The following is a 24,087-nucleotide window of genomic DNA, read 5'->3' as shown; positions in this document are numbered from 1 at the left end:
TTTCTTTTTCCTTTCCTTTTTTCTTTTTCTGTTTCTTTTCATTTTTATTTATATTTTTTTTTTATTTTTATTATTTTCTTTATTTTTCTCTTTTTCTTTTCTCCTTCTTCTCCTTTTTCTTCTCCTTCTTTTTCCCCTTCTTCTTTTTCACCATTGTGTTTTGGTTTGATTCTTGTGTTCATGTGCATGTGCCAATCCTCTTTATAAAGTCTGATCTGCCCAAAAATAGCTGCTCATTTCTGCTTCAGTAGCTGCGAGCACAGTGCACATGTGAATGGTTGCACAACCTCTCGGAGAGCAGCACTGGCACAACCTGGGCATGCAAATGTAGTGATGCAGCTCCAGCCCACAGAGATCTGCCCTGGGGTGGGTTTACAAGTACCAAGTGGCAGCTTTGCCACAGAGAGAGAGAGAAGTTCCATTTTGCTGTGCCAGGCTTTGCCATCCAGCCCAACATGGATGGAGTAAAAGCAGCTTGGTAGAGCAGGGGATGGGGATGCAGACTTGTCACAGCCTTGGTCCAGGTGGGTTTCAAGTGAACTGGGAGACACAGAGCACTGGTTTTGTGGTCTGGACCATCTCAAACCTGCTTGTGCTAGGAAGAGGGAAGGGGATCCTGGAGCATCTGCCACCCCTGTGGGAATTTCTGCTGAGCAGAACAGCCACGTGCTGTAGAGGTGCTGGGTCAAAAGCAGCAGCGTGACTTAAATGTGGTGGCACTTCTGCAAGGGATGTAAAGGGATGGCAAGATACAGGCAGAGTCTAGAGCAGCTGGAGGGAGAGTTAAATCCTAGCAATGGGCTCAAATAACAGAAACTTTATACCTTTTTTGATCAAGAAAGCCTCATCTTTTTGAGTCAAACCCCAGAGCCACTCTGGGAAATGTTACTACAGCAGTTTTCATTTACCGCCATGTAAAAGTCAAGCCAAACACTGACAGGTTATTTATGACTCTTCTTATTCCACCAAAACCTTTTTCTCTTGTTGACACACTGCGTTGTGTGGATAGGGGTGTCTGGAGTGCTTTGAAAACACTTGCACTGGAAACACTTCGGTGAATCTGTGTTAGTCCCTGAGCAGAGGCTGTGGTTGGCATGAAAGGTGGGTTGGTGGAAAGCTTGGCTTTTTGGGGACAGCTTCTGTGGGGGGCGTGTGTGAAATGCCCTGTCATGCAGCAGGGTATGCATCACTCTTCTGGTAGGGAATTCAATAGTGCTGGGTTCAATGGTGCTCCTGCTTCTTACAGATAACCTGATTGTGATTGCACTGTATGATTTTCCTGCCTCAAGTGACCGTGACCTGCAGCTGGTCAAGGGGGAGAAACTCCAAGTCCTCTCCAAGTAAGTGATTTACTGCCAGAGGGAGGTTCAAACATGAGCATAGTGAGGCTGGGGAAAGAGGGTATCTTGGTGTCAGACATCAATTTGCAGCTCACCAGAGCTGAGCATATGTCCTGTCTTTGCTCCAGAGTGTGACTATGGGTACCCTCTTCTCTCTGTAAGGTAAGAAGGTGACACTTCCATGGGTTACAGATACTTCAGGGTTGGGCATTGTCCCTGCCTGGATACTGTGGGACCTTCCTCACTTCTGGTGCCCATGGTCACAGAAGTAGCATAAACTACAACCATAACCTAGCTCCTGTTTCATATTTTGTGCTGATCATGCTTTTGCAAAGGATGTGGGTTGGGTGTATTCAAAGGAAAGGACAGAATCGAGCCAGAGAGGTGTGTGGTTTCACTTCAGCTTCTCAAACAAGACAGAAGGCTGACAGTCCATCTGGCTGGACCATAACAGGGCAGAAGTGGGCTTGGGTCTCCCAGTCAACACACCCTGTAGGGCTGCTCCATCCTTGACTGCTCTGTGAGATGGCCTCCAGAGGGGACAATTCTCAAACAGACACTGTAGGATGGGACCCCTGGGGCAGAAAGATGGAGAGCCTGAGGCACAGGGATGGTGTTTGGTCACATCTGGTGACTGAGTCAGCAATGGGAGAGCAAAGCAGTGGGGTATCCAGCAGAAAAAGGAAGGAGCAAAGAACACCCCTATGCAAGAGACAAAATAACTCCATGATGACCCAGATTTCTCTCCTCTCACATGGAGCATGTAGCAGAGGTTTGGATCTGTGGTCACTCTGCACTTCCTCTGCATTCTGTCACCTCCAACAGGGACCAACAGCCTTCAACTTGGTGGTGGTCATAGGAAATTGAGAGGGACCTGTACAGTGGATTAAGGAGCCCTAGTCTATTTGTAGTGCTCAAAACGCCACAAACCACCCTGTCACCACAGCCCTAGTTTGTCATGAAACTTCCCCGTGGGCACTCAAGCTTTTTCTCGTGCTTGCTTTGCAGTGAAGGGGACTGGTGGCTGGCAAAATCTCTCAGCAGCGGGAGGAAGGGCTACATCCCCAGAAACTTTGTCGCACAAGTGGACAGTTTAGAAGAAGAAAAGTAAGTGCAAAAGCTTATGAATGGTGAACATTCATGCAGTGGCCTGTCTCTCAACAAGATACGGGATGTCAGGAAGATGTCACTGTTGGGCTGGATGGCAAGATGTTGCTCAGAAGTTCAGGAGAAGTTTTAAGCACCATATGGGAGGGAAGTGAGGTTGCTATGGGGGAAGTGAGCAAAGACTCCTGTCCCGTTGATTGCACCCACCATGGAAAACAAGGGTTTGGAGGGAGAACATAAAGGTTATGTTTGCACTGGTAAATTAGTGGTGCCAGGAAACATCTTGTGCTCTCACTGGGCCAGTCTACCCACGCACATAGTGTTAAACTTCCTCAGCCTCCAAAAGGGCATCTGCATGTAAATTTGGAATCCCTTGGGAGGGGATGCTTTCATTCAGGTCTCAGATATGCCAGGGACTACGCCAACAGTTTAACAGGGCAGAGAACTAAGTGCCAGTGCCCAGACCCACAGCCTGGCGCTGTTCATTTCACTAGACCAGATGCAGCCTGCATGTTTGGCTTCCTGAAAAGAAGATGGTAAGAAAGACTGGAGCCAAAAGGGTTTATTATGCCTATAATACAAGCAGCAGAAGAAATTGTTTCCATGACTTATTCTCCTCTGTGGCATTCAGCTATAAACGATCAGTCGCTCTTGCAATCTCCTCTTGGAGGGACCCAACCATCATTGAATTCAGCAAATACTTAGCAGCACACAGAAATGTGGTTGGGACATAAATGTTCTTTGTACCCAACGGGTGTATTTAAATGGCTGTGGGCAACCTATGCTCAGCCTGCAGCCCATGTATCTGCTTTATAGACAGCCTGCCTGGGCACGGCTCAGGGCTCACCCACTTCTCAGGTGAGCTGTGGGTCCCTGTGTGCCTCAGAGCTGTGCTCTGGCTGAGCTTGCCCTACTCTCATATACAGTGTACTGCACGTGCAATCTACTCTCTGCTCTGGCTGAATTGCTAGGCTATGAAACAAGCCTAAAGTCACCAAAATCTGGCATTAATCTACTGAAAACAGTCTATTACTGCCACTTTCCAGCAGATAAAAAACTATTTGCTGACAAAAATAACCCTCAGTTTCAGAATGTAATGGTAAAAAAGAAAAAAAAACCCCGAAGTAACTGGAAAGAACTTTATTAAGATCTTTTCCTTTTTAAGCAATGATTTTGCCTTTTCTTTTCTGTCTCCCAGGTGGTATTTTAAAGCTCTGAGCAGAAAAGATGCTGAACGGCAGCTGTTGTCTTCTGGTAACAAAGTCGGCTCTTTCCTTGTCCGAGAGAGTGAAACCAGCAAAGGTGAGACCCACAGAGCAAGGGTAACTCCTCATTATTGCCACTGCTGGGCAAACCCTTCAGACCTGAGCTGTGAGTTCAGCTGTGTCAGTGGTTCTGGGATCTGGCTCAGCAGAACAGCACTTGCAAGGCTCAGGAGGGCTGTAGAAGTGTGCTGGGGATTTGGACAGCAAAGATTTGCTCAAGATGCTACTTGTGTGTGTAGTTCAGGCTGTGGTAAGGGTGGCTCCTGCCACCACAGGTTGTGGCAGAGATGCAGGAGCACAGATAAGCAGGAAAGACTGAAGAAATGGTACTTTTTTTGGCAAATAGAGATTCTTTTATGCACTCCTGAAGAAGTTTTTCTCCTGTTTGCAGCAGAAGATTGCAGAATTTTGGGAAAACTCTTTTGATAGAACATTGTCCCAGAGGAAACACATTTTTCCTGATAGTCTGTAGTAGGGACAATTGATGCAAACCAGAACTTTCGGAAGGAGACTGACTGGAGCAAAAAAGGTGGAATTCATCCCCTTTCCTTCCGTATGAAGAATGACTCAATGAGGGTGGAGAGGAGAGAGCATTGTGGTAATTTCTCTTGGGCAGTGGTTATAGTTATTAACCATAATAATTAACTGTGTAATTGCAATTCTTTGTTCTGTGCTGTTAATTTGAAGATAGTCTGGAAGCTAGTTTAGGTTGTCCCTCCAGTGCATGCAGCACGGCCAAGTCCACCACTAAGCCATGTCCCTAAATACCACATCTACATGTCTTTTAAACAGCCCTAGGGATGGTGACTCAACCACCATGCTTAGAATGTTCCCTGAACTGAATGTTCCCTAAAAACCCTGAAAACTGCAAATCTTCATGGAAAGCAACCCTCCTTCTTGGCATCAGTGTTAGGTTTACAGTTGAAATTGACAATCTTAAAGGTCTTTTACAACTTAAATGTAACATACATGCTGTGCACAAGTCCAGGAGACACTTGTGCATTGTATCTGAAGGTCTGTGAAGGAGCGAGGACCTCTGTCCACTCATGATCCTAGTCTTTGTGGCATCTCTAGAGGCCACCCATCAATGGTATCAGACCATTCCCTACACTTGTTCAGGACAATTGTCCCCTACTTCTGCTGGCCACAAGCTGCACACACAGGATGAAATCATTCCCTGCAGTTCTCTGGAGTGTGGATGGATCACACAGGGCTTGGACAGAGGTGGTGGAGTCTGGAGATTCAAGGAGAAACAACCAGGCTATCCAAAATCTTCAGTTCCTCGTCTCTGCTGTCTAGAAGCAGACTTAGCTGGAGGTGTGTGATATGCTGCATTAGCAGATGTGGCCTGTTCCACTCCATGAAAGACTGGTGTTAGTCCAAAATCGTCGGAGATCACCCCTGCTCAGAAATGTGAGTCTCACCTATGTCTGGTCTGATACTTGGTATTCTGTCTTAAAATATGGCTGTTATTCCTTCAAACATCTCATCCTCTGAATCATCCTGTGTGATCAGCTTCTATCTGAATACCCTGTGCTTTAGACTGCCTGAGTGGCCACGGTGACACCATTTGATCTGCCTTAACCACAGCTTCCTCTTTTCTAAAGAGAATGGGGAAAAAAGAAAGCCCCTCTTCTCCAAATGTGCCATGAAGCTACTAATGTAAAGATCCTATGACCCACCATGAGATGTCCAGAGCAACGCCTGCCCTTCGAGCTCCACAGGTTCTTGCTATTTTCCTCCTCCACAATTTATATTTTCATTCACTTTGCACCAGCAACTTTTGACCTCCAGGGCTGAGTACTGAGTTGAGCTAAGGGCAGTATCCCCTCTAGCTGCATGCATTAGAGGGTGGTTGCCTCGTGTTGGTTGGTCTCAACCACAGTGGGATGCATTTTGCACCCTACCTAAAATCAGCACCTATTCATAACCCACCCTAAGCAATGTCTCATTTTGCTAGTGATTAAAGACACATGAATTCTGAAACCCTGGGGGCTTTTCTCCCAGCCATCCTTTTCAGAGGCCATGAAAGGCACATTCAGCATCTGGGAAGATGGGTCCTTGTCAAGACAGTGTGGGAAGCAGACCAGCAGTGAAATCATGGGCAGAGAGAAGCTACTGAAAATAAACAGATCTTCCCCTCAAGTAATACTCATTCTGAAACCTGCAGGAACACAGTCACAAAGCTGTGTGGAGTCACGAAGCCCTGGCCTGCAGCAAGACTGCTGTGTCCATGCTCCCAGCAGGAGGGAACTTGCACAGCTCAGCCACTGTATCCAGCTGAGCCCCTGCATTTCCCATAGGGAAGAAGTTAAGACCCTGATGAGACCTATAGGAGCAGGAGATGCCCCGTGTGCTGGGGCTCAGTCTGAGATGCAGGCATCAAAATGAAGATACCTCACGTGGCCTTTGCCTGAGCTCCCACCGTAGCCAGTGGGGCTTGATTTGGTTGCCAAAACAAGCAACCATCTCCAGGTCATCTCCAGGTGCTCCCCAATGAGATGTGGTTTTGCACCATATCTGCCAAGCCCATGCAGATGTCCCAGAGCACCTCAAGCAGTACCTGACACTCATATTTAGGTGGCTGAGTCAGACCCAGCTATGATGCAAAGCTGAATCTCACCCTTTACATCTTCCGTTGTTCTTTCCCATGCAAAACCTTCCACCCTTTGAAAAGAAAGAACCTGAGACTCCTTGCAGGATGGTGCAGGGATCCCAGACCCAGAAGAGGAGGGTCTGACACTCAGAGCTGCCCAGGGCAAGATTTGTTTGTGCTCAGACTGCTCTGAGCTGGTGTTGAGCCCAGGTCTGTGCCAGGATGCAATGCAGGACTGTAGGACAGGCGAATGTCCCTTGGGGCTGAGGAGCTAGACCTCCTTTCAGCCATCCTGGCTATCACTGGGGGAGATTAGGAGTCCTGCCATCTGTCTGGCTCCACTTAACATTCTTCAGTTGCTGCTGTTCCTGGGAGAGGAGAGAATTGAAGCTTTTCAGCCGCAGTGCTTTGCCTTCAGACTGCAGCTCCCAAGGGAACTGTAGCTGTCCACCGTGAATGACAGGGAAAGCTCTACCACACTCACTCCAGCAAACTAAACTCTGACTTGGGGTAAAATACAGTCATTAACCCTAATGACAGAATAAGTATTCGCGTTGGGAGTAGACAGCTGATAGATTGGGCTGGAGGGTGTCTGGAGCTCCTGTCACTGCTGCATGCTGTGCATCTGAAAGATGCAAGAGGGTTTAAAGAGTCAGTGGGGTCTGGAAAGCAGGGCAGCAGGCGTTTTGGGTGCAACCACACCACCAAACAGGCCAGGTCTCCTCTCCTCATGACTCGCAGCCCCCACACACCCACTTGCACACGTGTTAGTTGTTAATTCCTGCCCTCCCTTCTGCAGTGCTGTCTGTTGTCAGTGCAGCTGGGTTCACATCACATTTGGCTCTTTCCTCTACCAGGCCTTGCCTTGTAAAAATCCCACATGTACTCTAAGCCACATCCCAGGCATGCAAAGCACCCTCCTGGACTTACGCCATAGAAGCTCAGATCTGATGGGCTGCATCCTGGCCTGCACATTATTTCATTCGCTCTGAAATTAAAATAACATCAGCATCCTCAACAACAATAATAGAAGTTAATAACAGTAACAGTTTGGTACACATAGGTACCACAGAGAAGCCAGAGGAGCTCTGGGGCCAAGTGCTAGGGAGTGAGAATGTAGCTGATCAACTCTAGCAGGACTTGTGCTGAACACTGCAGACACAAACCTTAGCAGCATCTCTCTACACCCACCAGGGACCCAAGATCACTCCCTTGAAAAGGCATCCTTAGCTGTGTAGTGACCTTTGGCTGTAAAAATGAGCCATCCCTTTGCCCTTCCCTTGATTTTTTTTCTTGCCCATTCAACATTCTTCAGGGCTGTATCTAAGATGTTCAGCTGCAGGACTGATAGAGGCAAAAGGGCTTCTCAGTCTGCCTTCTGCCTGACATTCATGGTGAAGGAAAGAGTTTCACCCTCTGTTGAGAAGGATCTGACCACACCAAGGGGTGTGCTTCCAGTCTTAAGGTTCCCTGGCTCTGCATTTATTCCAGCAGATCTTCCATGAACATTATGCCACCTTATCTCACAGCCTGGTCTCTGTCCCACAAATGACTGCTAGTGCTTGGAAGAATTTTAGACCATCCCAAATCCTGCTTGTAAACATTTATAATCACTGCAACAGAGGTGGTTTTCTTCTGTTATTTTTAAAAGAGAGGTTTGCGGCCTCAGAGTATGGAACTGCTGGTGCTGCAATGGAGAAGCAGGAGCAAGTGAGAGTTGTATCTTAGTAGATTTTCCCCTCGGGTGCAGGATTAGGGTTTCAGAGTTGCTGTGGAAGGCTCCACTTCTGGTTATGATCCTGCATGACAGATACATACATTTTAACATACATAGCCTTGCCTTTTCAAACATTAAAAAGGCAGCCTATCAACCCAGGTGACGTATTAGACTTCTAACAGCCCAGCAGGCTTGTAACAGCTTACTCCAGAAATATGATCCAGACAAAGAGAAAAAAAAGAATCCCAGCTAAACTGCATTGAAATTTACACTGACATGGGCTGGAAGCCGCTGCTCTGTAGCAACATCTAGTGATGTTTTTGTGTGCAAAAAACCCAACCCCGTGGTTTAGATTATAAACCCATTACAAGGAGAGAATAGCAGGTTGGAGTGGCAGATTGTGAAGTAGCTCCCTTGAGGTCAAAAGGCACATGAATCTAGATGTGAATCTCTGGATGTGGTTTATCCACAGTCACAAGTTCATGGCTGAACAAGACAATTCTCCTGAACCCCCCTTCTGTACTTCCCAGATAAACCACTGACCTTGGCATAAGGGTTATAGTGGATAACAGGGTTACAGGGAGCTTGGATAACACTGAGAAGGGATACGTATCTCTTGACCTTACCTCTGGTTGTGCTGGTGGGCTGGTTCAGCTCCTTGTCAGTCCTGTGTTTCTACAGGCTGGTGAGACTGCAGTCACTTGTTTCATCCAGATGAGGTGATGGTGTTAACAGATGGGAGACAGGGAGCTGTGTCAAGACTATCATGACCTAGAGGAGCACCTGATTGCTCTGGCTGAAGATGTGCTACTGATTGCCATATTGATTCCTTGGGGCTGGTGGCCACAGGCTAGGCAGGTTTTACACAATGAAGCCTCGACAGGCACAGTTAAGCTCTGATGAACCTTTATCTTCTCCACTTGTCTTGGAGAGATGGAAGTTTGTAGCTTTGTAGCCTGGTAGGACTTGCCCTGAGAAGGCAACAACAAGGGCTGGGAGGGGTATCTGCATCTGTAGGCAGTGGAGGTAAAGGAGGTAGCTGGTCCCTAAGTAGGGTTCTGCTTGTCCTCACAGTTCTTTCTTTCGCTTGTTCTCCAGGTGCCTATTCCTTGTCTGTGAGAGACAGCGACTCTGCTCATGGGGACATCATCAAACACTACAGGATCCGCTCCTTAGATGGTGGGGGGTACTACATCTCCCCGAGGACAACTTTCTCCAGCCTGCCAGAGCTAATCCATCATTACAGCCGTAAGTTGGGTTTGTCTCCTAGCAGAAGGTGGGCATGTGGGCAGAGGGAGGACAGGCTTACTAGCCACCACCATCACTCCATTGACTTTCATGGGCCATGTGTGCTTCTACAAGTAGAATTTGGGCATCCATGTCGTGTTTTTCATCCTAGAGCATTGTGAGAGTCAGCTCTAACCCCAGTCCTATAACCAGAGAGTGTCTTTCATCAGGAAAGAGATGAATGCTGAAGGGATATGCAGGAGGGATGCTTGGGAAGCAGGGTTTGGACTAGCTGGGCAGGAGAATTTGCTCTTCTATGTCTCCCTTTGAGCTTTCTCCTTTCACTGGGTCCATTCTGCATCTCTTGATCCCTGTGGCTGAAACATTTGTGTGGTTGTAGAGGTTTCACACGGGTTGACTTCTTCCTGGCATGGGTAAATGGAGGAGGAGGTCAGCTCTGCCATCCCATCAAAATATCCTGTGCTTTGTCCTCACACAGAGAAAGGGGATGGCCTGTGCCAGCGCCTCACAACTCCCTGCATATCCCTGGTTCCCCAGAGACCCTGGGCACAGGATGAATGGGAGATCCCACGTGAGTCTCTGAAGCTTGTGAAGAAACTTGGCAGTGGGCAGTTTGGGGAAGTATGGATGGGTAAGTATAATTCCCCCCATTCCAGGAAAGAAATATAAACAGAGAAGATGGAAAGCCCTGTTTCCCTAAGACAAGACTAGTCTGGGCATGGGGATCCTAAAGTATGAACATATCTTTATGTGTACACGTGCAACAGAAGATGCCGTGCTCTTGGGAAGGACCAGACAGGTTGTGTTTGCAGAGATCAGTGTCTGAGCAAGGGTTTTGCAAGCTAGATACATGTGATGGGTGTTGAAGTAACTGTATGCTCATCTCCTGAGACATGCTCTCGTTATTCCTTGGAATCCTGGGCATGGTTGTAGCATTTTATGTTACACAGAGCAGGGTACCTGGGTGACATTATCCCACTTTTTCTGCTTCCCTGTTCCACTTTATAACCCAGATCTGAATCCCTTATGCCTTCCTGCCCACTGCTAATCAGTGGCAGAGGAAGTGGGGTGAGCTCAGCTTCCTTTGCTCTCCTCTTTGTGGTTGTCTGTTGCCTTGGCAATTGAGATTGTGGACAGGACCAGACTGAATCTACTGGCAGACTGCAGAGTCCTGGCTTTTTCTATGGCATTTGGATTATATGAGAACCCAGCCAGTGGGAGGCCCAGAGGTTTCACCCAGAGTCTTGCAGGGCTGGAAGGACTGTGCATGGATGGCCTCATTGCATGGGTATCCGCAACCCAGATCAGGGATGATCCTCGATGAAGCCACACAGATTGATGGCTGTGCTGTGTCTCTCCCTTCTCCTTTCATACCTGCTGGTCGAGCCCACTAGCACTCAGCTTTACCATATGTTTCTTTATGAGAGATTGAAAGCTGTTGCTGTGGTTTTCTGCTCCCTGATCTTTGTTGCGCAGCCTTAAAGAGCCTGCAGAGAGGCCAAAATTCCTCAATGCATCATTATCTCTCTGCAGGCTATTACAAGAACAACATCAAGGTGGCTGTGAAGACCATGAAGGAGGGCAGCATGGATCCTGATGCCTTCTTGGCAGAGGCAAACTTGATGAAGAGGCTCCAGCATAACAAACTGGTCCGGTTATATGCAGTAGTCACAAAGCAGCCAATCTACATTGTGACAGAGTACATGGCCAATGGTAAAGACCCTCCTTGAGGTTTTTGTTGGGTTTCTGCAAAATCAGGTCAGCAAACAGGCTGGTACTCCCATGCATAATAGGGATGGGGAGGAGGGCATTGTACCCTGTCTGTAAGCAGAAGGATTAAATGATTGAGAACTGTTTTTCTAGTACTGGAAGGGACTTTCTGGGCAATGAAAACCTGGTTCTTGTTGTCTATATTTCAAAAGCTACTTCACAAGAAGATGAAGCTCCATTTGAAGAGTAAAGTTCTTCTCTCCACTGTTCTTCCTGGACGTTCATTTCAGATCTTTACTCCCCTCGTGGTGAAACTGTCCTTTCTTTTGCCTCTCTTGTCTATAAGGCTTTGAGAGATGAATGCCCAGCAGTTTGCAAAAGGTCTGTGCAAAATAAAGGGGGGAAATCACCTGTGTTTGGGAACTTTCCTAATGGAAGATGCTCCAGCAGACACCATTGTGATTCCTAGTATCTTCTCTAGGATGCAAGCAGATTTGTTACATATATTCTGAGAAGCACCAGAGAAAACAAATGTACAGACTCACTCAGAAGAGTCACAGCAGTCTCTCCTCTTTCGCAGGGTGTTTGCTGGATTACTTGAAGACAGAAGAAGGAAGCCAACTGAACCTCCCCAAACTCATTGATATGTCTGCTCAGGTCAGTGAACAGTCTCTGGGAAACAGACTCAAGGCCATGATTTGCTATTGAAATTCTTGCAAGTCTGAAGTCTGACAGAGCGTCTGTTTCATGGAGAAAAACAGCACCTCCTGGTGTGCTCTCTTAGGGTTTCTCTCTCAGCCCTCTTGCGTTGATGTGCGTGTCAGCTCAGCAATGCTCTGCTGTCCTTTGGACAGACTCAGGCGAATTTAGTGGAGCGCTACAGAACTGGGGCTTGATTTTCTAGTTTTGGGCTTGGTTTGGTTTGTTTTTCTGGCTTGCTGAGCAGGAAATAAGTTTGTTTCTCTTTTTAGCAAAAAGGAAGAAAGAGCTCAGCAGAGAGACTTTCAGCGTAGAGACATGACGGCTTTCAGCAGTTCTTCCCTTCTCATGATTGAGGCATGAGGGATGTTCTGACTCCCAGATCTGAGAATATTGCTTCTTATGAGAACAAACTTTGACCTTTGAAGGGTTTATTCGCTCTGAGCATCCCCACTCTGTAAATGTTACCAGCTGCACCTGCGCTGTAATATTTGAGTCCAAAAGTGCATCTAAAACAGGTCAAAATCAGAGAAGCCACAACCAGAGTGGCAGCATCTTGGCAACAAGTTGTACACAAAGGATAAGATTGGCAAAATCACTCCACTTTGGTCCCAGTGGACAAAGTTTGGTTCCACTCCTGCCAGCAGAGTTTGGCTCACCCAGATCAGAGTTAGGCTAATTTTAGAAATACTGGGAAAAATCCATGAAGCATCAGCATCACGGTTGAATGCATCTATTTTGACGTGCAGGTCTGGCACCAAACAATGTGTAAAGGCTGTCTACTTGGCTCCAGCCATCATACAGACCTATTATATAACGTGTTAAAAAATGGAGAATCTTAAGATTTGAGCAAGCATTATATGGCAGTAAAAGATTTTCCTTCTTCTTTTAACCAGGATGAGAATATTTAAATGCATTAAAGCAGTGTCCCTATCTGCCATTTCTATTTCCTCTGCGTCTCTATGAGTGAGTAGAGGAAGATGTTTCAGTGCCTGATTTTTTCGCTACTGATAAATCTTCCTTATCTGCAGCTTTATCTCTGTGAGAGGTTACAGGGCCAACTGCACCCTCACTGTTTAATATCTTTCCCTTAATTTTTTCCTTCCTTCCATCCCTCTTTCTTTAACTCCCCACCTCCCTCCCTCCCTTTCTCATTCTTTCATTCCTACTCTTGAAAGTTATAACCTGTGGTTTGTTTTAAATTCCTAATGATAAGCAGAATGGTCCAAATCTATTTGTATTACAGAGCTCTTGGTTTTGGTGGGATCATTACCCCAGAGATTGTTTTGATGCATTTCGATGCAAGAGGAAAGTGCCATAGCCAGAACAATCTGCACTCAGCTGTGGTCACAGGGGTGACCCAGAGCAACGCTGTTGGCCAACATTACACTCAACTTTTGAGGCAGGGACAGCAGAAGCTATGAGTACTCATGCATTTATTTAACACAACATTGTGAGTGCATTGAGTATGTGGAGTAATGAAGCATTTCCAGGCAGGTCTGCGGAAGAGAGAGACCAGTGATCTTGTCTGTACTGGTGGTAGAAGTCTGACAACACGCTTGCTGCAGGAACCCCTGTGAGAAACCTGTCCCAGGGCAACCTTGTGCACCCAAACTCCCTCTCTGAATTCAGGGTTGAAGCCTTGAGAATGTAATTGCATGGCATGGCCTGAGCTGGCCAGAAACCCACCACAATGGTCGAATAGTCCCCACAGTGGGCATCATCACTAGGGTTGAGTGATTACCCATGGACATCACCTCTCCGTGGTTTTCTGGACACGCTCACTACCCTGCACACTCACCTCACATCCCTCCATGCATTTTGCATCATCTGGGCCTGACGTAGTTGAACACAGACCAAACCCACACACCCCAACAATGTAATAACCCACCAAAGCCACCCACAGCTCGTGGGGTAGGAAGGATTTTGCCCATCCCTCAAGGCACGGGTGTCAATCAGAGGAACATCTTTCACTGTTCCCCCTCCCACTGGCACCACCTCCTCAGGGCAGGGATTCAAACATTCACTGAGTAACTCCAGGAGGAGGATGAGGAAAAAAGCAGGTTTTGGGCTATTTTGCAATCTGCTAATCTGCAGTGCTGGGCTGACATCACAGCCCAACAGACACGCAACCCTCCTGAGCGCAATTTTGGATCTAATAGCATCCGTCGGAGTTAAAATTAGACATCTCTAAGCAGATGCACTAGATCCTGTGGCCAGTCTCAAGGGTGCATGCTCACAAGCACTCTGGGCTGGGACAGGCCCATCGAAGGGTACTATCTCATTAACATCAGGACAGGAAATTACATCAATTCTTCCATTTTCCACTGAAACAAACAGCACTTGCGCTGAAGGGGTGTTGACACAGGTTAGAAACGCAGCACTGGAAAGTATGTGTTAGTATCCTGTTTAAAACCACATGTAAGTCGAGATGCTGATGTGAATCTGTATGGAGTGGAAAATTGCTCTGCTCTCACCCACAAACACATAAAATCTTTAATAGGTATTAACCACTGTTAGCAGGGGTTGCACACATCCACTCACCCTCCTGATAAATGCCTAACCCAAATCTGAGACCCGACTGATAGAGCAACTTTGCAAATCTCTATTTTCTGTATGTCCCAGTACCCAGCAATAAAAGATTGCTGGCATCATTTATAGAAGCTTGTCACACACCAGGCACCTCCACAGGGCTGCTCCCTGCTCCAAGGAGCTGAACACTGCAAGATGAGCTTAGGAGCAAGAACATCCCAAAGTAAGGTTTGGAGATGGTTGAAGAAGGCAGCGCATGCCCAAGACAACAGATTTGTCTTGGAATACTGTCTATCCCAGTCAGATATCTATGGATATCTGGGTGTTCTGCTCTAATGCATCCTGCAGGTATCAGAGGGGAGAACTGTTTTGTGTTCTGGGTCCTGAACAGGGAAAGAAAACATCAGTCCCAGTTTTATTGTGGAGGCATCTCCAGGGGTCTCTTCCCCACCCCAAAGCAGAACAGTGAGGAATAATAGAGAAGGCTACTGAAAAACATCTGGTTGTCCTCCTAGATCTGGACTTCACTACTGTAACTGAGGGACGGATGAGCTCTTTGAGGTTTTTTTTTAATTCACATATTTAATCAGGGCTGTTTGTAATTAAAATGTCAACTAGAGAGAGGAGTCTTGTGGCAGAAACCAGGAATCCAGTGATGTGGTTTCAGGTTTGCTTCAACTTTCTGCATCTTGCTGCAGACACAACACAGGGCTGTAACTTCTGAGCAAAAGAGAGAGTGATGCTTCTGTTCTTCTTCACTTGTCTGCTTAAAGCTTTTGGTTGCCAAGTGTGTTCTGGTAGAGCTGAACATGTTCACACATACATGGGCAGTATTTGTTTCTGTATGTATGTGTCTACCTGTTTATTTATCTGTCTGTTGATCTATCTGTCCGTCCATCCATCCATCCACCCACCCATCCATCCATCCACCCACCCATCCATCCATCCATCCACCCATCCATCCATCCACCCATCCATCCATCCATCCATCCACCCACCCACCCATCCATCCATCCATCCTTCCATCCATCCATCCATCCACTCATGGAGCATATATGCATGTCCATGCCCATGAAGGCATGTGAGCAACCCTATACACATGCTCTGCTTTTGTAAAGGTGGGTCCCTTGTCATGGGAAGGTGACTGATGAAGGCGGACTCTTCCTCCTCTCCTAGGTGGCAGAGGGAATGGCATACATCGAACGCATGAACTCCATCCACCGCGACTTGAGAGCCGCCAACATCCTCGTCTCAGAGACACTTTGCTGCAAAATTGCTGATTTTGGCCTCGCCAGGATCATTGAGAACGAATACTTGGCACAAGAAGGTGGGTGTCGTTCCCAGCATTGCCTCACCAGCACATTACCCTTATCTCTAATCCTCCTGCCATGCAGACGTGCCAAGATACAAGGCGTCCAAGGGCTGGAACCAGGCACAGGGCACCCACTACTGCCACTGGCATGAGACCCAAGCCCCCATTGCTGCCATTGTCAGCACCCAGGCAGCAGGAAAAGCAAAATAGAGAGCCAAATAATTGGGCCCTAGGAGAGGTAGCAGCGCTTTAGGCACAATAAAAACCTCACAAAAAAGTGAGGTTTCCAGAAGGAAATGGGAAAAAAGTTTTTTGGTGCTGTTGAATCTCAGGTTGTGTTACTGCAGAAATTTGACCTCCACTAATGAAACCTGCTGCCTGTGCCTACGTGTTCTCAGTGAGTCAGTCCAGAGGGAAGGAAATAGCAGTGTAACTCAGTCACTGCACTGCACAGAGAAGCTGGAGCCACAAATCAGGACCTAGCAGCAGTTTCCAGATGTTCCAGGCAAACCCAGCCCAGATCAGGTCCCTTCCATAACAGAGGGACAACTTAAAAACACAGGAGAAGGTTTGAAGCTGGGCAGGTATTTCTCATGAGAACAGAGTACCTTGAGCACCCAAAACAAACCAGACAAACAAAAGGCACACAAACCCAGGTATTTCCCATTTTAATGTGAAATCTCTTTATGACTCCACCTGCAAGGCCGAGACCCTTGCTGGGGCTGAGTATCTGAATGGGTGGTGGACACGAGAGCATGGCCACAAGAGGTGGCAGCTGGTTTGGCTGGTGCAGAGGTCCATTGACAGCCATTTGACAACAGGTTAATTTGGATATAGCAGCTTCTTCTCTGTGCTTTCTCTGTACTGACTTCTGACTCTAAGGTCAGTTATGAGATAGTGTAATTCACATTGCAAAGAGATCTTATAGATCATCAGGGAAACAAGCAGAAATGATCAAAATAAAACAAGTAAGTCTGGCATAAGTGGCACCTACTAGAAGATTTTCAACTTTTGGAAATCTGTCCTCCTCTACAGTTGGGATGAAGATAAATATTCCATAAAAAATACTCTGGGGAAGGAAATTGAAAACATTTTTTTGTTTTTCTTATAAGATGGGAAACTTTTCTTTCCATTTGCTGTCCCAAAATACTTTGTGATACAAACAGTACCCATTTCAATATGTAGAACTATTTCAAAGTACTAAAAGCTTGAAAATGTAATTCGTGAAATGTCACGAAGGAGTACTGTGATATTGCTGTGGTTTTTTAAGGCAGTTTTTATCCTTAAGAGAAGCTTTGGTGAAATCAGTATAATTCTGTTCACATACCCAAAGGAACTACATTTCCAGTAGAAAACAGCTCCTATCAGCATTTTTCCAGCTAGCTTTAATCTGAAAAAACAACTGCCCCTCTATCTACTTTGAACAATTTTCACTTCACAGATTGCATTTCCGAGCCTTGTCAGTCTACTTGTCAGAGAATGATGTGCAAGAACAAAGGCATTTATTTCACACACCACATTTAGGCTTTCAGTCCTGAAAAGATATATACAAATAAAAATGTGATTTCTTCTGCAGCCTTTAACACATTCAGTTCCTACTTATCAAGGGATTTGGGTTTTGGGGTTTTTAGCCTTAGCTGAACTGAAATTGCCATTGCAAAATGGTCATTGCTGTTCACAGCGTGCATATCAAGAACTGTGTGTACAAAATAAAATGAGGTGCTTTTTTGGTTTTTAATAGATGCATGAAGCTTTAAGAACTGGAGAATTTTACATTTGCTGTATTGTTTATGCACTTTTCCTAAAAACAGACTCCTTCCTTTATACGGAATTAAATCCTGTTGTTGTCCTCTAATAAAGCTGCTTGAGGCATTGGCTCAAAGCACAGACACATAGCTTGGGCTACAGAAAGCCACTGACTCCTCATGGCATCATTCAAATAAAGAATGATAGGTCTCTCATAAATGCTGATGGATGCTCAAGGGCTGCTGCAAGTATGGCTCGCTCCATCATCGTGCCCTCTGGCTCTATTCCTGAAATCCCATCACTAAACACACAAGACATGCAAAGATGCTACAAGACTGACGATTCCTCTAACTTCATCTGCAAAATAGAGGTTTTTTAATATTCATGTTATCAGTTACCTAAGGCATTGAGTTTTTTCATGGTTTGGCCTCTGTGTATCAGTACTGAGTGATGTTTATAAGCATATACATGTGAAAAGTATTTTAAGATGAAATAGCCCTGATTGCAATGGCAAAAGAACCAAGAAAGGCAAAGAGATGCCAGGTAGAAATGACCTTTTATTAAAAGCAGGAGACAGGCAGCAGAACCACAGAATGGTTTGGATTGGATGAAACCTTAAAGTTTACCCAGTCCCAACCCCCTGCCACGGGCAGGGACACCTCCCACTAGAGCAGGTTGCTCCAAACCCCTGTGTCCAAGTTGGCCTTGAACACTGCCAGGGATGGGGCAGCCACAGCTTCTCTGGGCACCCTGTGCCAGCGCCTCAGCACCCTCACAGGGAACAAGTTCTGCCTCAGAGCTCATCTAAATATCAGAAGGAAAATAAATAGAAGGAACCGTGCTGTTATCTCCATAATGCCACTGTTCCTCCCGTAAGTCCCACCACAGCTCCCTGATGCAGTCAACAGCCTGCAGGACCCAGCGCTCAGTTTTAGGGACCAGCTTGCCCATGCCTGTGGGAACAGAGGGAGATGCTGTACTTCCACTTGCTATTTCCCTTTGCTTCCTCTGGGCAGGTGCGAAATTCCCAATCAAATGGACGGCGCCAGAGGCCATTAACTTTGGAGTTTTCACCATCAAATCTGACGTGTGGTCTTTCGGGATCCTCCTGACAGAAATCATAACCTACGGCAGGATCCCTTACCCAGGTACAGTGTTCAGCCAATACAGGAGGAGTGTGCATTGTCTTCAAAGTATCTAGTGCTGCTTTACCTCGGAGGCACATGCCCCAGTGTAGACACATGTGCCCAGACATGCACGCCTGTCTCTTCATGATGGGTTTCATTTCCTAAGCTCCACGAACCTATGCTAGGTACAACTTAAAGAGGGGAGTTAAGGAGGGGACAGAGGGATGGAGGGGGGATCACAACCCTGAAGAAGGGATGGTTCCCAGCTCTGGCCCAGCATTACAGTCCCTCATGCCCCTCTAGCTCAGCCTGGATGTAAGACTCTGGGAGCACTGAGCTTCACCCTCAGGGTGATGAATAACTCCTGTTGGGCTCTGTTTCCCTCCAGGGATGACCAACCCCGAGGTGATTCGCAACCTGGAGCGGGGCTACCGCATGCCCTGCCCGGACATGTGCCCCGGGGAGCTCTACAACATCATCCTGAAATGCTGGCGAAACAAGCCTGAGGAGCGCCCGACTTTTGAGTACCTGCAGTCGGTCCTTGAGGACTTCTACACCTCCACGGAGAAGCAGTACGAGGCAGAGCCTCAGCAGTAACCCGCCACCCTGCCAGCACCTGGGGACAGACCCGGAGGAAAGCTACCACCTGGCGATGGCTCGGTTCAGGCCTTTCCCTTCCTCCTGTGTGCCACCACAATGCATTTGGAGATGGGGAATGAGGAGGGACATGAGGGACGTGGATGCTGCCAGCTCTGTAGTTATCGCGGGGACAAAAGAGGTGGCTGAGAGCTGGCACAGCTCCTTCCTCATCTGCCTGTACCCACTTGGCAGACACTGCTTCTGTCACAAAGGGCAGCAAAATCCTTTGTGACCCACCTGCACACAGAAAAGCCCCTCAGCCCTGCAACTGTGGCTCTGGGAAGAGGGGAGCATGGCCGGGGTGGTGGTACAAGGTGTGCACATCTCTCCCCTCCTTCTGATGCCACTGGTAGCAATACTACATCCCATTTCATGCCAAGGACAAGGGGTGGGATCATGTCCGGTCTGCACCAGCTTGGGCCATACCAAGCTCTGGAGCAATCTCTCCAGGTGGTGCCACCCCTCTGCCCTAAGTCAATAATAAACAACTGGATACGACCATTTCCCACTTCTTTATCCAGGCTCCAGGTGCTCCCCATGACCATTCCCAGCCCACGGAGGAGAAGAGGAGAGGCCATGGGGCTCCCCGGGCAGCGCTGGGGTGGTACCTTGGGGCGGGAACGGGGGATGCCCGGGTGCACATCTCCGACCGCCGGCCCCGGAGCCCGGAGGCAGGAGAGATGTTCGTGGTGTGGCCGCGAGATGTCCCTCCTTCCCCGCTAATCCTGCACCCAACGGCTATACTAATACACATTAAAATACCTCAAACCCGAAAAATACCCGCCTTGGTTCGCCGAGCCCTGCAATGCACAAGCTCCTGATGCAGCATCAGCGCATCATGCTAGCCCCATGCTAGCATTCCGCTCACCACCCAGCACCAGGAGGGTTCAAATGCCACTTTGCCGGTTTCTGGTGCATCTCTGACCCACAGCTCCAGTGGGAATGCCCACATCAGGCTGCAGGCTGGTCTCCAGTCAGCAGCTGCACTGGTCTGGGGAGGGAAGGATGAAGAAAGAAGGCACAGATGGCATACTGAAGGGGTGTTAGGACCACAGGAGTGAGCACCAGGCTGGGATCCAGGTGGACTCTCCTTCAGTCTATGGCACTAAGCAACATCTCCCCAGGATGCTTGGTGTGCTGATTTTTACCCCATAAAACAGATTTAGAGTCCTTCTGTAAAGGGTGCCAGAAAAAATACCTGACCATCACCAATATCTGACAAAGACTCCCCTGCACATGACGCTGTTGTCTAGGAAAGAAAAGGAGTGGGAATCATAGAATCATAGAACCATAGAATGGTTTGCATTGGACGGGACATTAAAGCTCATCCAGTTCCAACCTCTTGCATGGGCAGAACACCTTCCACTAGACGGGGTTGGTCAAAGCCCCATCCAACCTGGCCTTTGGAAAGATTCATAACAAGTGTGTAGGGACAGCTGGGCTACTGGGAGCTACATTTAGTCCAAGGACTTGATCTTCAGTGCTGTAATGCCCCTGTCTGTCACCTGTGATGAGACAAAATCCCACATTGTGATGCAAGCATCACTTCTCAAGTGTTCCAGGTGGAATAATGTGCTTGTGTTGGCGTGAACAGCACTTTGTCTGGCTTCAAATGCTGTTTAGCCCTCCTTCACAGACCCACAACTGGGACAAAGAGCATGTAGGGGGCTGGTTTAGCATTCACAGGAGGCCGAAGTCTCTGGAGATGGCTGGTCTGCACATCCTGGAAATGTCATTCCCTGCTTCCTGAGGAGGGAATGAGGCTTTAGTAGCAGTAAACAAGTACCCCAGACACAGGAGACATGAAACTGGGTGAGACATCCAGCCTCAGAAATCCTAGATCTAGTGGAGACATCCAAGGGTGTCCAGGATGTTTTCACAGGGCTGGTGGATGGGTGTCTATTGGAGACCTGCATCCCTCCAGGACTAAACCTGGAGCTCTACTGGGAAACCTCAAGGTATGGAAAAAAGCATTAAATTCCTGTGTTCAGGAGGTGGGATTTCAGCCCCGCAAAGTATCCAAACCTGAAGGCAAATCAACCCCTGGTGTCTCAGAGCTCTTTTCTTATCCCACCCATAACACATCTGATCTGCAGCTGCTTTCCACAGCAGACCCATGGGCAGCTTTGTTCCTTGTGGGAGAAGATAAAGGTTCCACCTAAGCATTTCTGTGAGCCATCAGAAATCTTCCTTACATATACCAGGAACTCCATGCAGGATTTGCACTTTTCTTTTAATGAGATGAGTTGAAAGATATTTGACTCCTTGACTTCTGTTGTAAGAACTGAAAAATGTTATTGAACTGAAAACTGGATCATTTGTGCTGGAACAAACCAGGAGGAAGAGTCACAGGGTGTCTGCTAAGCACATTGCGCTATCACCCAAGGCCAAAGAGTCAAGTATTGCAGCTCAGTTTAGAAAGGCAATGGATATTTTTATGGCCAATAGTAATAAGCAGCCAAGCCCAGGGTGAACATAGAAAAGATGCTGCAAGCTGTGCATCCTCGGCACTGGCCTCCATAGCTTTTTTTATGAATGCTGCACAAACATCTGTTGAGTTTTGTTCACTCTCCAGGGGATGGAGAGGTACCATGAGCTCCACGAGCAGCCATGGTTTCACACAACAGCCACCAAACCCAGTGAGAAAAGGACCCCACAGCTCCATTACAGAGCTTGGAGAGAAAAGGTCCACCATTGACATGCACATCAGGGACTTCAGACAGAAACCCAGGTGAGAAATGGGATGCTATCTCCTGTGACCTCCAGCACAGGAGGTGACTGTACTCCAAGGGACCAGGATGTCTCCAGTGGCCCCAGCAAGCTCTGCAAGAGCCCCTTCATCCCCATACCTACCTGGCAGCCCAAGAGGTGCCTCTTCACCATGGGTGAGCTCCAGTCAGAGGCTCACAGGTGAGTCTTAGGGCAAGGGAAAGGTGCTAGAAGTGATCCAGGCTCTCAAATTCAGTTTGTGATTCTTGATTGATCTGTAGCAAGGACCTTATCACTCATGGAAACAGCTCAGCTACAAGGACCCTGTGAAGCTACCCAAAAAGAACATGATGTCTATTTTGTGCAGGCATCGGGCTGTACAAGGTTTTTCACACAGTAAGAGGCAATTCCTGCCACAGACACAGTATGAACTCTCTGAATAGCCCAGACCAGAATTAAAAGGGGTATCTAATGATATGTATCTTGCATAACAACCATGACAGTCTTTTCATTTCTTCCCCAGGGACCAGGTGGTCTTCCCAAAGACCACTGGAATGATCTTTCCAATTTTCATATGGAAAGACCCAGGCCTCTATTATCAGTCTTTGCTACGTCTTTCCCATGCAGCCTTGGTCCTGTTACTTCATTCCCATTCTCTTTCAGCTGTGAAGCTAATGTCCAACCTTTTGTTTATGTTGAGTTCATCTGCAGTAACACCCTGTTTGCAAGTGGTTTGAGGCTCTGGAGGGAAGGTTTCTGTGGTATTTCTTAGTTCCTCACCCTGCAGATGTAGAAATATCTGTGTGGCTGCAGCATAAAACCTTCCCCGGACAATAGCTGTGCCCTGTGAAAACTTAGCAAAGCAGAGAGTGCGTCTCGAAACTTGGAGCCAGGGCCAAGGGGTGAGACAGGCATGGAAAAATCAGCAGGTGCTCCAGGGAGAGTTGGGAGCAAGAGGAAAAGCAAAGGAAAACTAGTGAGAGGGGAGAGGTGTGGGTAGCAGCAGCACTGAGGAAACCGGGTGGTTTCTCTGATGTCTTGTAGGGCGTGAGCTCCAGCTGAGGCTTTTCCCATAACCCAGGCATTCATAGCAACGTGGATTTTCTCATGTCTAATCAAAGATTAAGCATAGCACACGCTATAGGCTTTCCTGAACATCTTTAGGAATCTGGGTTAAAATAAGAGCAGGACAAGAAGATTAGCTGAGATGGAAGAGCAGTGCATGGAGGAGGAGGGAGCGCATGGTCCTACCCCTGGGATAAAGACCTAGCGTCTCTCAAGTAAGGTTCCTCTACCCTCTCCTTCTCCCCATGCTATACTAACACCCAGATCTGCCTGACTGTGGCTCACACTGCAATCCTGTGTGCGCGGGACTCATCCAGGGCAGTGGTAAAGAAGAAAAGTCCATTACATTCCCAGATCTCTGCCTAATTGAGGAGCTGGTATCCTTTTTGGGAAGGAGGCTGCCCATCAGAGAGAGATCTGCATACTTCAGCAGACCCTGAAGCTGTGGGATGGTCTGGTGTAGAGCAAAGTGGCAATGTATGGAGGTCATGGCCTGGGAAATAAGCTTTTACAATGCCATCCCAGGCTAGGGTCTTGTTTGGTCCTGAGCAGAACAGGCACAGCCTCACCAACAGATGTGCCAAGAGCTCAGCACCTCTCCCAGGGTGATAAAGTCAGGATCCAAGTGTCCCCACCACTCTGTATAGAGCAGGGTGCCTGGAGCTTGCCATGCTGTCACCAAAAGGTCAGGCAGGTCCCCCAGGGAAGGAGGTGGTGAGGAGTCCTCACCTTGCTCTGTTTTTCCTCCACCCGCATACAGCAGAGCAAATATCCCCTGATAAATGCTGCAGAGCAAACAAGGGCATCAGTGTCCTGCCAGGCTGAGCTCTGGTCTCCAAGCTGCCCCACCAAAGGGAACAGTCACTATTTCTTCACCAGGAGGGCCCCCTCTCTGGCCAGACAGCTAGTTTACAGACAAGGCTTGCTTCTCCAAACAGGAGCCTTGGTTCAGAGCATCCCCAAGGGCTGATGAAGCTCCAGGCTGGGTCTGGAAAGGGTGGATGGACAGTCCCGAGCACCCTCTGACTGAAGGAGAGGTTAGGGCCATGGATCACAGCCAGGCTGGGTGGATAGTAGAGCACAGAGATGCGAAGCAGAGACAGACTCCCCAGCAAATCTGCCCAAGGAAAGGTCTCTCCATCCCAACCAGACACTCACTGCAACATCCAATCTCTGCCAGCAGCCAGAAAATCCCTCCATGATTAATGATGGTCAAGGGAACTGTTTTCTTTGTATGGTCAGGGCCCACGGCTGCTCCAGAGAGGGTGGTGGGAT

At 47.7% G+C, this 24,087-nt stretch overlaps 1 protein-coding gene across 1 annotated transcript; it reads left to right on the top strand.

Annotated features, from left to right (window-relative positions):
* Positions 1 to 1,246: 1,246 nt before the first annotated feature.
* Positions 1,247 to 19,050, top strand: BLK (BLK proto-oncogene, Src family tyrosine kinase; the record flags this gene model as incomplete). Its single annotated transcript, XM_010013190.1, has 10 exons — positions 1,247 to 1,340; positions 2,349 to 2,447; positions 3,646 to 3,749; positions 9,124 to 9,273; positions 9,752 to 9,904; positions 10,807 to 10,986; positions 11,564 to 11,640; positions 15,391 to 15,541; positions 18,289 to 18,420; positions 18,788 to 19,050. Coding segments are annotated over 10 exons (1,349 nt in total), but the record flags the coding sequence as incomplete, so codon positions are not given.
* Positions 19,051 to 24,087: the final 5,037 nt, after the last annotated feature.

This window comes from Nestor notabilis, unplaced genomic scaffold, assembly GCF_000696875.1.
Source record: "Nestor notabilis isolate BGI_N333 unplaced genomic scaffold, ASM69687v1 scaffold32004, whole genome shotgun sequence".
Lineage (NCBI taxonomy): Eukaryota > Metazoa > Chordata > Aves > Psittaciformes > Psittacidae > Nestor > Nestor notabilis.
Note: the sequence above shows the minus strand (reverse complement) of the source record. Positions and strands in the feature narration are given on the sequence as shown.